This window comes from Saimiri boliviensis, chromosome 18 (genome assembly GCF_048565385.1).
Source record: "Saimiri boliviensis isolate mSaiBol1 chromosome 18, mSaiBol1.pri, whole genome shotgun sequence".
Taxonomy (NCBI): Eukaryota; Metazoa; Chordata; class Mammalia; order Primates; family Cebidae; genus Saimiri; species Saimiri boliviensis.
Window position 1 is genome coordinate 38,545,522 of NC_133466.1, and position 14,797 is coordinate 38,560,318.

The 14,797-nt window shown below is 36.4% G+C and overlaps 1 protein-coding gene across 3 annotated transcripts in view; it reads left to right on the forward strand.

The window, feature by feature from the left end:
* Positions 1-14,797, forward strand: part of EPHA3 (EPH receptor A3) — a 367,515-nt gene that overhangs the window by 232,598 nt on the left and 120,120 nt on the right. For all 3 annotated transcript variants that reach the window (XM_039480619.2, XM_074389163.1, XM_074389164.1), the window contains exons 4-5: positions 10,006-10,161; positions 10,857-11,192. In XM_039480619.2, the coding sequence (XP_039336553.2) occupies positions 10,006-10,161; positions 10,857-11,192 (492 nt within the window). The remainder of the gene's footprint in view (positions 1-10,005; positions 10,162-10,856; positions 11,193-14,797) is intronic.

Below are 14,797 nucleotides of genomic sequence, written 5' to 3' on the forward strand. Positions count from 1 at the left end.
GTTACATACTTTACATGCACATAATTACATGCACATGCACCTACATTTTAAATTATACGAACACATATATTCATTGACTAAAATGTTTTGATTTTTTTATTGTGTATGTGCATACTTCTAAGAACCCTTTAATTTTTAAGTTCATAAGTGATAATGTTCATGTTTGATGAATGAGAAAGTACCAACAACAAAAAATAATTATGTATAATTTATCCTGCTTTTTTTCTGTGAAAATATTACCAGCATCTTTCCATGTGAGATATTAATTCCATTATACAAATGTATGAGAATAGCATAACTTATTTATGAAAATGCATGCATATAGCATAACTTATTTAGCAGCATTTCTAATTTAGGACATCACACATTTTTCTCATTTGCCCATATTATAAATGGCATTGCTCATATAACTTTGTGTAGAGAAACATACCTAGGATCTAAGTGTTCTTCCTGCATTCACGTAAATTATTGATCCTTTAGAAATTACAGCATCTGGGTTTCCATCACTTCTATCTCAGACTCCTTCTCGGGGTGACATTGAACACTTCAAAATTCAATTTGTGATGGTAATTCTATTTGTCTAAAATTAAATTATAAAGGTGGATATTGGATTGGTAACCAAACCTCATGTTCTAATTATGATTCCAAATCAGCCTAGGAAATGTTAACTTATAGTAGAGAGTATTCAGACGTAGACGTGATTTAGCATCTCCAAAACTCCTTTCTAGGAAGAATTTTCTGATACATTTCAATGCTATTCTGGTATTGAAAACAAACAAAACACTTCGGAACAGCTTTTCAGCACTATTCTGAAAAGCTTCTCCAGGCTGTCTGCTAATATATCCTTAGTACAGCTTTGAGTCCTATGCATTTTGCCATTCACCTTAATAACATCTTCATAAATAAGACTTGCTGTCCTATTCTCCCATTCTCATGCTCCTTCTTCCCTGCTAATCGTCTGCTCATTCCATGCATATTCTGGTGATTGATCTCATTCTCTGAGCACTTATAATGAAGAATAGAAAACTCAACTAGTGCTACTCTTAGGACATACAGTTTTTTGAAAGTGGACAGCCAAAAAGCTGGCACACCATCCTAGGTACCAGAAGCTGTTTTAACATTCTCTTTGTGTCGCATGTACGTAGGATATATATTAGTGTCACTGGCACCTGTCTTGCTAAATCTGATGAAACAACAACAAACACAATAAAGCCTTGTTACTAAGCTATCTTTGAGCCATACTAGATTGTGATTGATTTTGTTGTGTTTAATGGTGTGGTGGCATTTTGCCTTAGGCCTTTTTTATTGAACAGTGGAAGGAACAGAAGAAGGAAACACTTGATCACTTTATAAATGCTGCACATTGCAGGCGGAGTTTAATGACTGAACGTAGCCACTTCCAGTGTATTGAAATGCCTGGGCCTTGCCTCAAAGCATTGTACCTCTATTCAGATGGCAAAGAATAGAGTTCCTGTAACATTGTGGAGTGCAGCTCATTTTGGGAATAAACAGTCGCTTTGACCTTGTACAGGCAAATAGACCCTGTCAGGCCTGGAATTGCAAGGCCAGGAAATCATCTGTTCAGTCAGTGCTGGTCCTAGTCATTAGTTTGTGTTTATGGCTGGGAAATGCTAATATAGCCCTGTGTGTAGGGAGCTAAGGTCTGAATACTGAAAGAGACCTATTTACCAACAGCTTTATTTTTTTAATTTAAAGTTAATTCAAATTGAAATGAGCCTTTTAACCCTTAATTAGGACCATGTTTCTTCTAAAAGTCAACCACATTAGTCAACTGGAGACAAAATTCACTTTGCAATTGAAAGGCTGCCTTTTTTCTTTCAACACTAGCCACCATGGTTTACTAACTGCATTTGTCTCCCTTGCGCTATGGTAACTTTACCCATTCTCTGCATCAGCATAGTCCAAAGTCATCAATTACAACCAGGAGGAGAAATGTGTCCGGTGCTTTGGGAATGAGGCCAAGATTCTCTCTAGAAGCTCTTGCGTGATGATTCTTCACTGCGCAGGCAGTGCTCATCATACTCCCTGTTTCATGCTCGTTGCCATATTGTTTTTCGGAGCTGGAAGTTTGCTCTTTTACCCCCATAGGGGCACTTTTTAATTCCTGTTTCATTGTTTCCCCTTCGTAAATATGAAATCAGCAGGTTCCCCAAATATTTCTAATTTGTTCACTACAGATTGGTATTATTTTGGCTTCCTTCTATTAGCTTACTCGTATTTTCAGTATTTCTCAATAGAAAATTAATATTTAGCAAAGGCCTCATTCAATGTGTTCCACTGTGGTCCATTCTGGGTATTTTTTAAAATAAGTTTTGGCATTTGCTCAAGAATGCACAAGCATACCCTCACTAACTCAGCACTTGAAGAACTAAAGACTAGATTAGCAAGAAAAGGGTAAGGAAAACCTCACTGCAGTCCTGGCAGAGTGGCTTATGCCTGTAATCCTAGCACTTTGGGAGGCCCAGGTGGGAAATCACCTGAGGTCAGGAATTCAAGACCAGCCTGACCAATATGGCGAAACCCCATTTCTACTAAACATGCAAAAATTAGCTGGGTGTGGTGGTGTGCAACTGTAGTCCTAGCTGCCTGGGTGGCTGAGATGGAATTGCTTGAACCCAGGAGTCAGAGGTTGCAGTGAGCCCAGATCGTGCCAGGGTATTGTACTCCAGCCAGGGTGACAGAGCAATACTCCATCTCAAAAAAACAAAAAAAAACAAAAACAAAAAAAACCTCACTGCAGACTAACAGAAGAAAAACGTACTCTCTTTTAAGTTGTATTTTTAGTACTGTGCTCATTTTTCTTGTCATTAAAAGAGAAAATATGTTATCTTATATTTCTAAAATTAGAAATACATTTTGATATATCAAATTTAATTTTTTACATATATTCATTACCTTAAAAATTTCCAAACTTCTAAACATTCTGCGCAATGTAAGGTGTATAAAAAGGGACAACTATCATAACAGAGCTTTATTATGTTACTAGTTAAGACAAAAGTATAACAGGGAATTATTTGTTCGGCAGTCAATGTATCATTCAGTCCATTTGACCATAAAATCAACATGCCCTTTGAATATATACCACTCTGGTAGAGGAAAGCATTGCAAAATCTGTCATTTCTTTTTCAAGTGTATTTTTTCTAAGCCAGAAAAGAGCTTCATTTTCTTATCCTGTTGCCATGTGGCATTTTATAATTTCAATGGCTAATTTTAATCCTTAAAGCAGGGATGAACATGAAGATAATTTGTTTTTTTATCTCCACTTAGAAAGTGTTACTAACACTACTAAAAATTTGGGGGTACAGAGTATTAACATGTTAAAGTGTCTAGGCTGAGAAGACTCCTTAGAGATGACATCAGTTCTCAATGAGGAAATTGCAGTCCTGATAAGACAACTGGTTGCAAATTATTCATTCACTTTAAAAATTCATCTCGTCCACTGCTAGGTTCTGGACAGTGTGTTAGATAGAAGGTGTTCAGAATGAATAGGAAATAACTCCTGTCTCCGTATGGCTCAGGGCGTAATCTGGGAATACATTGCTTAAAGTAGAACATTAGAGTTATGTATAGAAGAGGAATTCACTGTCTCAAACACCTCATCAAAGTGTGAAGATACCTGATTAGTAAATCTAAGCCAACATCTGTTTAGTAGGAAAGGCTAGATCAAAACCCGCATTTCCTGCTTCCTAGTCCGGTGTTTTTTCTCCAACATGCTGAAGGCAACTTGAAGTACTGAGATAAAAAGAAGAAATTTCAGAAAATTTCTTAGTGAAGATAACTTATAAATGCCATATCAAAAAGTACTTTGCAACTCCAATCTTAAGTGAGAATATTCATTTATAAAATAACCATGATATGAAAGTGGTCTCCTTTTAAAAATCTAGGATTGTGACTTCTATTATGATAAGACTGGACACAATAAATGATTGTTGTAATTTCTTTGGACTGCTATATCAAAATACCATTATAAACAATGGAATTTTATTTCTCCCAGTTCTGAAGATTGGGAAGTCCAAGATCAAGGCGCCAGCATATTCAAAGCCTGGTGAAGTCTCATTTTCTGGTTCATAAATAATACCTGCTAGCTGTGTCCTCAGATGATAGAAGGGACAAGGCAGCTCTCTGTGACCTCTTTTGTAAGGGCACAATCCCATTCATGAGTACTCTGCCCTCACACTCTAAACCTCCCTAACATCCGCCACCTAAAACCCACTTATTGGTCATTAGATTTCAATGTGTATATTTTAGGGAAACACAATCATTCACATGGTAGCAAGTGTCTAGGTCATTTTATTAAATCAATACATGTTTGATAAAAATGAATGAATGAATTGAAACATTATATGAACACATACAATTCCCAGCAAATCCATGGTGATATCCAGTAGGGCTTGAGAAAATACTGCCTTCCATTTTTAATTGTTATTAACTTGGACTCATGGGTCATCTCACTTTAATATGTCAATGTAATATTAAAGATAAGAGTTCCTACCACAGTTAACTAGTTTTAAAATCTTCTTACAAAAGGAGAGAAAACACCTCTGGAACCACATAAAAAGATAGCCATTTGCCTCCCCTTGAATGATTTTCAACTATTCAATCACCCTTTGGTTTTACTATCCTGGGGTTAAGATCTGTGAATATTTTTTCCCAGTGTTGGAGTGACAAGAACATTTACTACTGGATTACCTGAGGGAAGATGTAAATCAGAATTGTGTCATTTTGGCAACAGGTTTTTGATATGTGTGTATCTGCCTTAGTTAAGTATTGATTTAATAGCTGGTCTACGCTACAGACAACCTTGACTATGTAACTGGGGCTTTTATTTTAAAATTTGTCTCTGAATAAATCTGAATTAGTATTAAGTTGCCCACCCTTCCTGTCTAATCTCTGCTTTCTTTGGGGTTATCTAATAAGTTGAGCAAGACTTATTTTCAATAACAAAAGGAAAGAAAATGCATTAATATATCTACTTTTTATTTCTTACTTTATTCTCTTATATGTGCAACCTCCTTCAGCCTATAAAACTATTTAAATGAGAGAAATGTGCAGATTGTTATTCACTAGCTTTACATTTAAAAGAGGAGAGGAGATGTTTTCAATAGACAAATTATGCAAAGATAAAACACACACAAGCATGCACACACATACACACACACACACGCACACACACACACACAAAGGTATGGATGCGCCTTAAAGTCTCTAATACTCTCAGGAAGATTTTTTGAGAGATGAGGGCATCATAGACAGATAGGTAGTTGAGCACAAGTTGATTTACTGCAAGGGAGAGAGATTGCTTATTGGTGAGATAAATTTAAAAATCGGTTTGTTATAGAAAAACATTTTCCTTATACATTTATAGAGATTATTTCCTTATAAAATAATCATTTTATACATTCTCAAGTCATATTCTCAAATTCATTGAACAGTTTTGGTGGAGAATTGAGACACTACTTGAACAAGAAATAGAAAATGTACTTATCTTCCTCCCAAATACAGCATGTCACTGTTGTTCTATTGTGAAGTTGAAAAACTCCTGCAGCCTTTCCAACTAAAAGGACACTTACTCATTTGCCCATATCAGTGTTAGATATCAAACACAGAAAAAATCCTAGAGAAAGCCTCGGTGCGATGGCCCAAGCCTGTAATCCCACCACTTTGGGAGGCTGAATGGGGTGAAGCACTTGAGGCCAGGAGTTCAAGACTAGCCCGGGAAATATAGTGAGACCTCATCTCTACAAAAAGTTTTAAAAATTAGCAAGGCCATGGTAGCATGCACCTGTTATCCCAGCTACTTGGGATGCTGAGGTGGAGGATTGCTTGAGCCCAGGAGGTGAAGGCTGTAGTGAGCTGTAATCATGACTCTGCACTCCAAGCTGGACAATAGAGTGAGAAGAGCCAGACCTGGAGGAAAGAAAAGGACAGGAGAGGAGAGGGGAGGGAAGGGCAGGGGAGGGAAGAGGGGAGGGGAGGGGAGGGGAGGGGAGAGGGGAGGGGAGGGGAGGGGAGGGGAGAGGGGAGGGGAGAGGGGAGGGGAGGGGAGGGGAGGGGAGGGAAGAGGAGGGGAGAGGAGGGGAGGGGAGGGAAGAGGAGGGGAGGGAAGGAGAGGAGGGGGGGAGGGAGAGGGTAGGGTCCTAAATCCCAGAGAAAGTCATGTACAAGAAAGCATATGCCTTTCTGAGATGTTTACTCACTTGCAATAGATGAAAAAGATTTACATTTTTGATTAAATAAAAATTTAAACGACTATTCGTCAACATCATATCAACAGCTTAGAATTGAGAGAAAAATCATTTGCTTTCAATAATTGATTTTTATAAGATTAAAGAAAAATACCTTCCCTGTTCAAATTATATCGTTGAATTTCTTTTATTATCTTGCACATGCTGTTCTTTCCATTGGTGTTTCAATTGTACAGTCTATAAAATATACAGACTTATACCTACACTGATTATTTCAGTAGAACTGTGATAAGATTTAATTGAGATGGTACATTTAAAAGTCCTCCAGAAGAAGTAAAGACAACTATAAAAAAATTAAATGTTATTATAGAATTTTTAGCATTTTACTCTGCATATAGTTGGCATTAAATGAATATTTACATATTGGTGGTTAAAGCCTATTAGCCAGCTATCAGGTGTCAGATTGTCTGTCTCTAAACTGTGTGTCACTTAACTTTCTAGACGTCACTGATCTCATATGTACAACACACATAGTGGTCAATGTTATTTCTAAGGCTCCTTTGGCTTTATTAGGCTATGATTCTATTCAATTAGTACATCTCAACTTAATTCCCTATTTATCCTTCTACGTCACGTAGGGATACCGTCTGCTGCAAGTAAAAGAAACCTAAGCCACGGTGACTTAAACAAACAGGGTATTCGCTTTCTGACATTATAAGAAATCCTGAGATTGGTGGTTGCTGGATCAGGTTGCAAGATCAGAAAACACATTGTGCTGATTTTCTTGACCTTTCACTTATTATCACATGTAAGCTGCTGCAATCCCAGCCATAATGTCCACAATGAAGGCTGGAATAATTTCGCTTCAGTTGCATTTGTACCATCTTGTTAGAGAAAAAAAAGGTGTCTCAAAGACTTCAGTCAGACTTCTGTGTATATTTCCTCGGCCACCTTTTTGGCCGTCTTTGGCTATTCATCTCTAGCTGCATTGGTCTGGGAAAGGAAGGATTTGACTGGCTTCAATTCTGAGCAAAATCAGGATTCTGCTGGCAAGAAGGAAGCAGAGTTTGGATATTGAGTACCAACACTACTTGCCATATACTTCTATATAATAGTTTGTCTTTTCATGTTGAATTATTTGTGTATTGAATTATGCTTCATACTGTCCACTTCTATCTATGTATGATTTTTCTCAAATGGTGCTTCTTCTGTGGCATCTCTTCCAAACACCAGTCACAGTGGAGTGATTGCTTAGCATGATTTGTATCACATGCCCGCTGCCCAATTTCTATTGCAAGGGCCCTTTGGGTATGAGCAAAGCAGAATTACGGACATTTTTGCCTTTTTTTTTTTTTTTTTTTTTTTTTTGAGACAGAATCTCTCTCTGTTGCTAAGGATGAAATGCAGTGGCACAGTCTTGGCTTACTGCGACCTCCGTCTCCCAGGATCAAGCAATTCTTCTGCCTCAGTCTCCCAAGTAGCTAGGACTACAGGCATGCACCACCACACCTGGCTAATTTTTGTATTTTCAGTAGAGATGGGGTTTTACCATATGGGCCACGCTGGTCTCAAACTCCTGACCCCGTGATCCCCCTGCCTCAGCCTCCCAAAGTGCTGGGATTACAGGTGTGAGCCACTGGGCCTGCCCTGCCTTTTGGGATGTCAAAGAGCCCAAACAAGAATAGATGCTTGACAAATATTTATTATACAGTATGTAAACGTGCCTACCTATCTTTTACTGTTGTTTTCTCTGGATTATTATTTACTCATAATCGGATAAATTCTAGTAACTTGAGTGGCATTCTTAACTTTATGCTTTATTAACTGTAGCTACCTTCATGATACTATCAGTAATCCTGATAATTTATGCAGTACCTAGGAAGTGATAATGTGACTGTCTTCTCTTCATATAGTCCATACTATTCTATAGTATAGCCAATTATGATACTAACAAAAAGTGACTGTTCAGTGAATACCGGTGTGCCAAATGTAAAAACCATGAAAGTCTCAAACAAAAACACCGAGAAACTTACAAGCAAATGAAATAACAAAGTACTTCAGAGCACAGCAACTTAATCTTTTAAAAATGCAGCACTGCCCTCTTAAAAGTTTAAAGGCATTCAGTGATGAGCTAAATTCAAAACAGAATTTAAGTGCATTGTTTCTTTACATACTTTACATCATTTCCCTGAGGCAATGTGATATGAGATATGAGTGGAAGTTTTTAACCAGTGCTTAAGGATAATATTTTAAAAATTATAATAGCAATCCATGTTTGGTTAGAGCCGTAGAATTTACTACATGAAGTGGATCTCAGTGTGACACCAAAAGTTGTTCAATATATTGTAAATTGGTCCTAGAGCAGTCATTCTTAGTAGGAACTACAGAACAGTAAGACTAGATTAATGGTTGCTATCATTTTAAGTTATTTGAATAGTTTATTTTGATGGTGTATTTCCCTCATTTTATTTTAAGAAACTTTTAGTAAGAAGATATTCTACCATGGATATATTGTGTTTCTTTTCAGAAATGTATTTGGGGATTAGAAAAATTGCTTTGTCCACACAGGTTTTACTTGAATGCTAATAATCCACTATTCACAATATAAAGCTAATATAAGAAAATTCTAGAATGCAATGACTGTCTATAGAGCCTATTCTATGTATAAGTTCTTTAAATCATCAAGTGCCAATATGGCACTGAAATTGAGCTTTAGAAGTTTTAGAAAGTATTGATTTCCAAGGATGATCCTGGATCCAGAATTTGCATCCTGAATTTATTCTCAAAAGAATTACTGGAGACTTCTTGTTGGAATTTTCACTATGATTTTAGCTCTCACTATAATTATGAAAATGACTGAAAAGAAGTAATGCAACATTTTGAATTTTCTATTAGACAAAATGAAAATAATATAGTGGAGGCAGATAAAGAGATAAGGCATATCTCTGTAAAAACAGTAAATAGATGCTGAACAGTAAATTATAAGCTGAAATCAGTGTTCAATAACCAGGTCATTAGACTTACAAAAATCATTGTATGCAGAGATATGGCCAGCAATTAAAAAGATAACACAGTTATTAAAAGAGATCTCATACAGTAACAGTTTACAGGTGTATTAGTTTAATAAGAAACCATTTATCCCTCTGTATTTCAGATACAGACAAAGGAATATATTTAAATATTTATTTTAGGCCATTGCCATAGAAGGTAAGGAAAAATACTGTCAAGCCAGAAAAGTATATTGTAGCTCATGAAAATTATTTATTGAGAATCCAAAAATATCCAGAAAGCCATGATCTCTTCTTTCAGCTGCTTACACTCTGTGGGGCAAAGTTGTACACACAGAGCAATTAGAAAACAAGTCCATGTTACACACTGCTCACTGCAATGCTGACAGTATACGCATTGCATCATGTTTTGAAAAGCGAATGTCTACATGGTGACATCGTTTTGCTTTGTTTTCTTCACAAATAGTCCAATGCCAAGTAAAGCTGTGAAAACACAAGCTGGAAATTTCATCATACTCTAGTGCCAAAATAATCTAAATCTTGTGTGTGTGTGTGTGTGTGTGTGTGTGTGTGTGTGTGTGTGTGCATGTGTTTTTTAACTTTGCTGCAAATTCAAACATATATGTAGAAAAACTACACTAGGCCATATCATCTGCTTCTGTAAATTCTGGGAGGAAAAAAAAAGTGATTTTTAATTATAATGAATTCATATTCTAACTTACTGAAATCTGTTTTACATATTTTCAAAAAAATTATCACAGACTTTTAAAAGAGAGTCATTTTGTTTGTAGCTTGTCGACCAGGTTTCTACAAGGCGCTGGATGGTAATATGAAGTGTGCTAAATGTCCACCTCACAGTTCTACTCAGGAAGATGGTTCAATGAACTGCAGGTGTGAGAATAATTACTTCCGAGCAGACAAAGACCCTCCATCCATGGCTTGTACCCGTGAGTAGTTTTGCTGCAACCCATGCCTCCATGTTTGTTTTGTTTTGTTTTGTTTTCTTCTTGTGACTGTGCTGTTTGTTTTTTGTTTTAAAGCATTTGGCCCATTTCCTTCTGTTGCCCATGTGCAAATTGAAAGCTTTCTCTGCTTCACTCTCCATGCCTGGCTCACCACAAATGCAACATCTATCACACAAAATAAATTATATTTTAAAGCACTTCCTGCAACACAACCCCCAGAAAGAGAGAACATTTTTCTGTGTCTTGTTTAGATCCTGCATTACATATGACAGGATAGGGGAGGTTATAGACAGGGGATTTATGTTTTTACATTTCTATTCCCTCTTGTTGTATGCTGGTCATAGGTCATAGGGAAAAAGGACTAAGATTTATAAAACTAATACTAAAGTTTTCATAACTATTCACAAGGGTTTTGAACATAGTGGTGAGTTCCTCTGTTAGACTTTGTAAGTGTATCCTTACTCTTGAGTCAAAACTCCCCCATTTGCAGCCTGGGGAAGACAGTGTTCTTGAATCCATGTGTCTGTAATCTCATGGATCCTCTAAGGATGAACTGAAAGTAGATAATAAAGAAAGGAGAGTTATTTACCTCTTTCAATTCTGTTGTAAATTATCTATTTCCCTTGTAGTAGAAAACAGAAGTGAGGCTTATTAATCTTTGTTGAACTACTTTGCAGGACCTCCATCTTCACCAAGAAATGTTATCTCTAATATAAACGAGACCTCAGTTATCCTGGACTGGAGTTGGCCCCTGGACACAGGAGGCCGGAAAGATGTTACCTTCAACATCATATGTAAAAAATGTGTGTGGAACATAAAACAGTGTGAGCCATGCAGGCCAAATGTCCGCTTCCTCCCTCGACAGTTTGGACTCACCAACACCACAGTGACAGTGACAGACCTCCTGGCACACACTAACTACACTTTTGAGATCGATGCCATTAATGGGGTGTCAGAGCTGAGCTCCCCACCAAGACAGTTTGCTGCAGTCAGCATCACAACCAATCAGGCTGGTGAGTACACTCTAGATGCTTCTTACCCCTATCGTATCAAGTGCAAGCAATGGTCTTGACAGAGAGCAGAAAACTGGGTGGAAGAAAAAAATGATTTGAGAGAGCCCCAGAATTTTGTCTCCTGATGCATTTAAACAGTCATAATATGTTAAATAATTTAATTTAATTCTTCAGGTGAGAATAAACCAGATTTGTTAGGTGATTTTTAAACTAGTTTATACCCATTGTTTCCCATTTGAAATCCTTAAATATTTGAGGCTCTCAGATAGTAGTAGGGAGACTCCTTGAGGGGAACATTTTTATATTTCAAAGAACTTAGGCCCTGAATCTTAGCTTTAAAAAGAATTATGCAGGATATGTAAAACTGTAAACAGCTTAGTTAAAATTAGATATTTTGAATATGATTATTTTATTATTTTATACTTCTAAGAAGCTCTGTGTTTTATAACTCTGATAGTTATAAATCTTGCCTTAGTTTATAATAAGAAAATAACCAATTTTATTTAACAGATATAGCTTTATGTTAAAAAATTAAATATAGTAAATTTAGAAAGAAGCATAATAAAAAGAGCTCTTAGTAAGGTACAACTAGAATCATCAATTTAAATAATGTCCTGAAATGAACTGATAGGTGATTTCATCAGCTGTATTTTACAATGACAATCTTTTCCCAATTAAACAAAAAATCCTACATTTGAAGGGCATAGGCAAAGGTCCTTTAATATGAAATGGAAAAATTTAAAAAGCATACAAACATCTCATTTTTCTTTGTCTTATATCTACAACTTGTCTCTGCCTTGTTTAACTGTTAGTAAATCTTTTTTTTTTTAATCAGCCTTTAAATAATCTATGTAGATTACTTATGGATTTTACTTGTGGAATTTTAATTGTGAGTCTCTCGAATGTATAGATGGATTATATATTACATAGAAATAATGCCCTTTTGAGATATAACAAGCATTTTTCAACATTGATAACTGATAAATGAGTAATAAACAGGTTTTTTTTGTAATCAAAATGTCTTATACAAAGTTAAACTGATAGGTACTTGTTGTGCTTAATTATTGCTATAAGATTTCATAGTTAGGTATGCATTCCAAGAAGTTCAATCCAGAGATATCATTGTCTTATTTTTACACAAACATACAAAAATTGGAGTGAAAGGGAGGGAGAAGAGAGAGACATGATGCTATTCTGAGAATGCTTTAAGTACAGATTCTCCAGAGAATTACGATCCTCCAGACCTTTCCCAGGTGGAGTCACATCTAAGCTGGTTGTCAAGACTGAGTATAAACTCAGCTTCTGATCTTCATTTGACTCACATTACAGAAGTTTCTCTGGTCTTTGGTCTTTGCTCTGAGAATATCAGAACGTGTCCTGGATGCTCCAGGCAAAAGGAAAACAACGATGACTAAATTCTCCCATCACCTAGTTCTTCCAGTAACCAAATAATGAGCCCCAAAACTCACCACATTTGCTTTCTATCACTTGGCTTACTCAGAAATGTTAGTTCAACTAGCAAGAAAGACACAATAAATGTCATCTACAAAAGCAACTGTGCACAATTATGACTCTTCTGGTTGTTAATATTTTCATTTATTTATCTACTGGTTAAATGTAGTTCTATCTATTCCTGCAGGTTATTATATAAATGCATCTCTACTGGTTAATTTCTCAAATACACAGAGTAGTCCCCTAAGCTCAGTGTCTCAGGTCCATCTCCAATCTCCTCATCAATTCAGCAACCAAACGATAACTCCTTGCATAAGAGGTGGGTCCAGAGCCTTGGGCTAGCACTGATCCTTCTTGAGGGACCCCTGTCTTCACCATACCAATGGATAGATATTTTAAATACAGGCTATGGCAGAGTCCATCCATGCAGATATGTATGTTTCTCACTCCAAATTTCTCTTTCGTTTCCCCTTTGCCTCCGGTCTCATACATTGACAAAAATCTCATATTTTTACATTCCTCGTGATGATAAGTAAACGTGATTTGTGGAAAACACATGAATTTTAAATGAAGTGCACTGAATCATTATTTTAATCTTGCTTACTGAATCTGCAATTTCTCCCACTTGAAGCTAGATGCCCAGACCAACCAGCATATGCTTTTGCTTTGCTTCAGTTAATGATATTTATACTTTGCAACTAATGATATTTGAAAGTTTGTAACTTAGGTTTATTTAACTGTCTTCTATGGTGAAAAAATGAGTACTGCAATACCGTTGCTATATATTGCATGATTATGGCTTCTCATCTCAGTGAACACAGGAATTTTAAGAAACTATAATCATGAGGCAAATGGCTTTTCTGAGTCCTATATTTTAAGCTGATTTACTACCTTGTTTCAAAATTGGAGCATCAATCTGTGTTATAATTATCTCTTAAGTCAAACAGAATTGTATAAAAACAAGCAAGAGCTCCTTATGTCCTATCTTATCATTCCCCTCTGGCTTTCTGACAATGCATTTATCAGGAAACTAATAGTTCTAAATATATACAGCGAATGAATCTAGGTAAAGTGGCAACCAAGACCAGGCCAAGACATAAAAAAAATAAATGAGGTTGATTCTTTGGCCCTCCCAGTTACAAATCACAGCTGAAGACAGATTCAGCAAGTGTGATATAAGGTACTTGCCCTAGTCTTTTTCCCATTAAAAAAAAAAATCACAAATGTGTTTATAATATGCACCACCAGGCATTTTATGTATTTATTTCAGGATGTCTGTATCATTTTGTTTGCCTGGGGAGGTAGAAGTCTTTGTTCCATCTTCAAATCTCCAGGGTAAGATATATAAGCCCGATTAGAAGCAATGCCATTTCTAAAGGGAATGTTTCTTGGTTTTGCTTTATTTTTGTTCTTGTGAAGGTTAATGGACTGGTAGCCTTGAAAAATGAGCTCCCTACCACCGGAAGAATATGGCTGTGACAGATACGATGCCATGGTGTTTAAATTCCTCCTAGCCTCTCTATCTTTGACGTGGATATAAAGGGGAAACATGTCCCTTTTAATTTAGTTTGTGAGATTGAGTTTGTTGATTCTTCTCTTGATTACATTGTAAAAGCCTTGTGATGATCAAATGATAAGGCACCTTCTAAATTGTAGAAGATTAGGTTGTAAATTCGGATATTAGTCCTCAGCTCTCAATACTTTCACAAAGTATGTCAGTGAGATAAGAGGCTAGGCCTCCATATAAAGATTGTATGTGTGAGTCCATCAGTCAAACAAGTAAAGAAAGAACTGCAGATTACAAAACAAAAATCGTTAAAGTTATAACATGCCATAAATTGCCACCTTTTGTTTTCTTTCATAAAATGAGTCTATTTATCTTTTCTGTTCTGGACAAAAACAGTCATTCCACTAGTGGAATATGTGTATCTGTTCACTCTTAACTGACATTATAGAATCTGCCCTTTTTCACTATCCTGTAGCAAACAATGATTCAGACTAGAATAAGGAGCACTAATGGAGAATTTATGTGGCCCTGGGGGTTTTGAGGTCCACCTCTACTTTTATTTTACTACTTGGATGAATTGAGATCTGAGAAGCTTTTTCAAGATTTTCAAGACAGCAAACTTCTGAGAAAACTGACATTTTCTTTC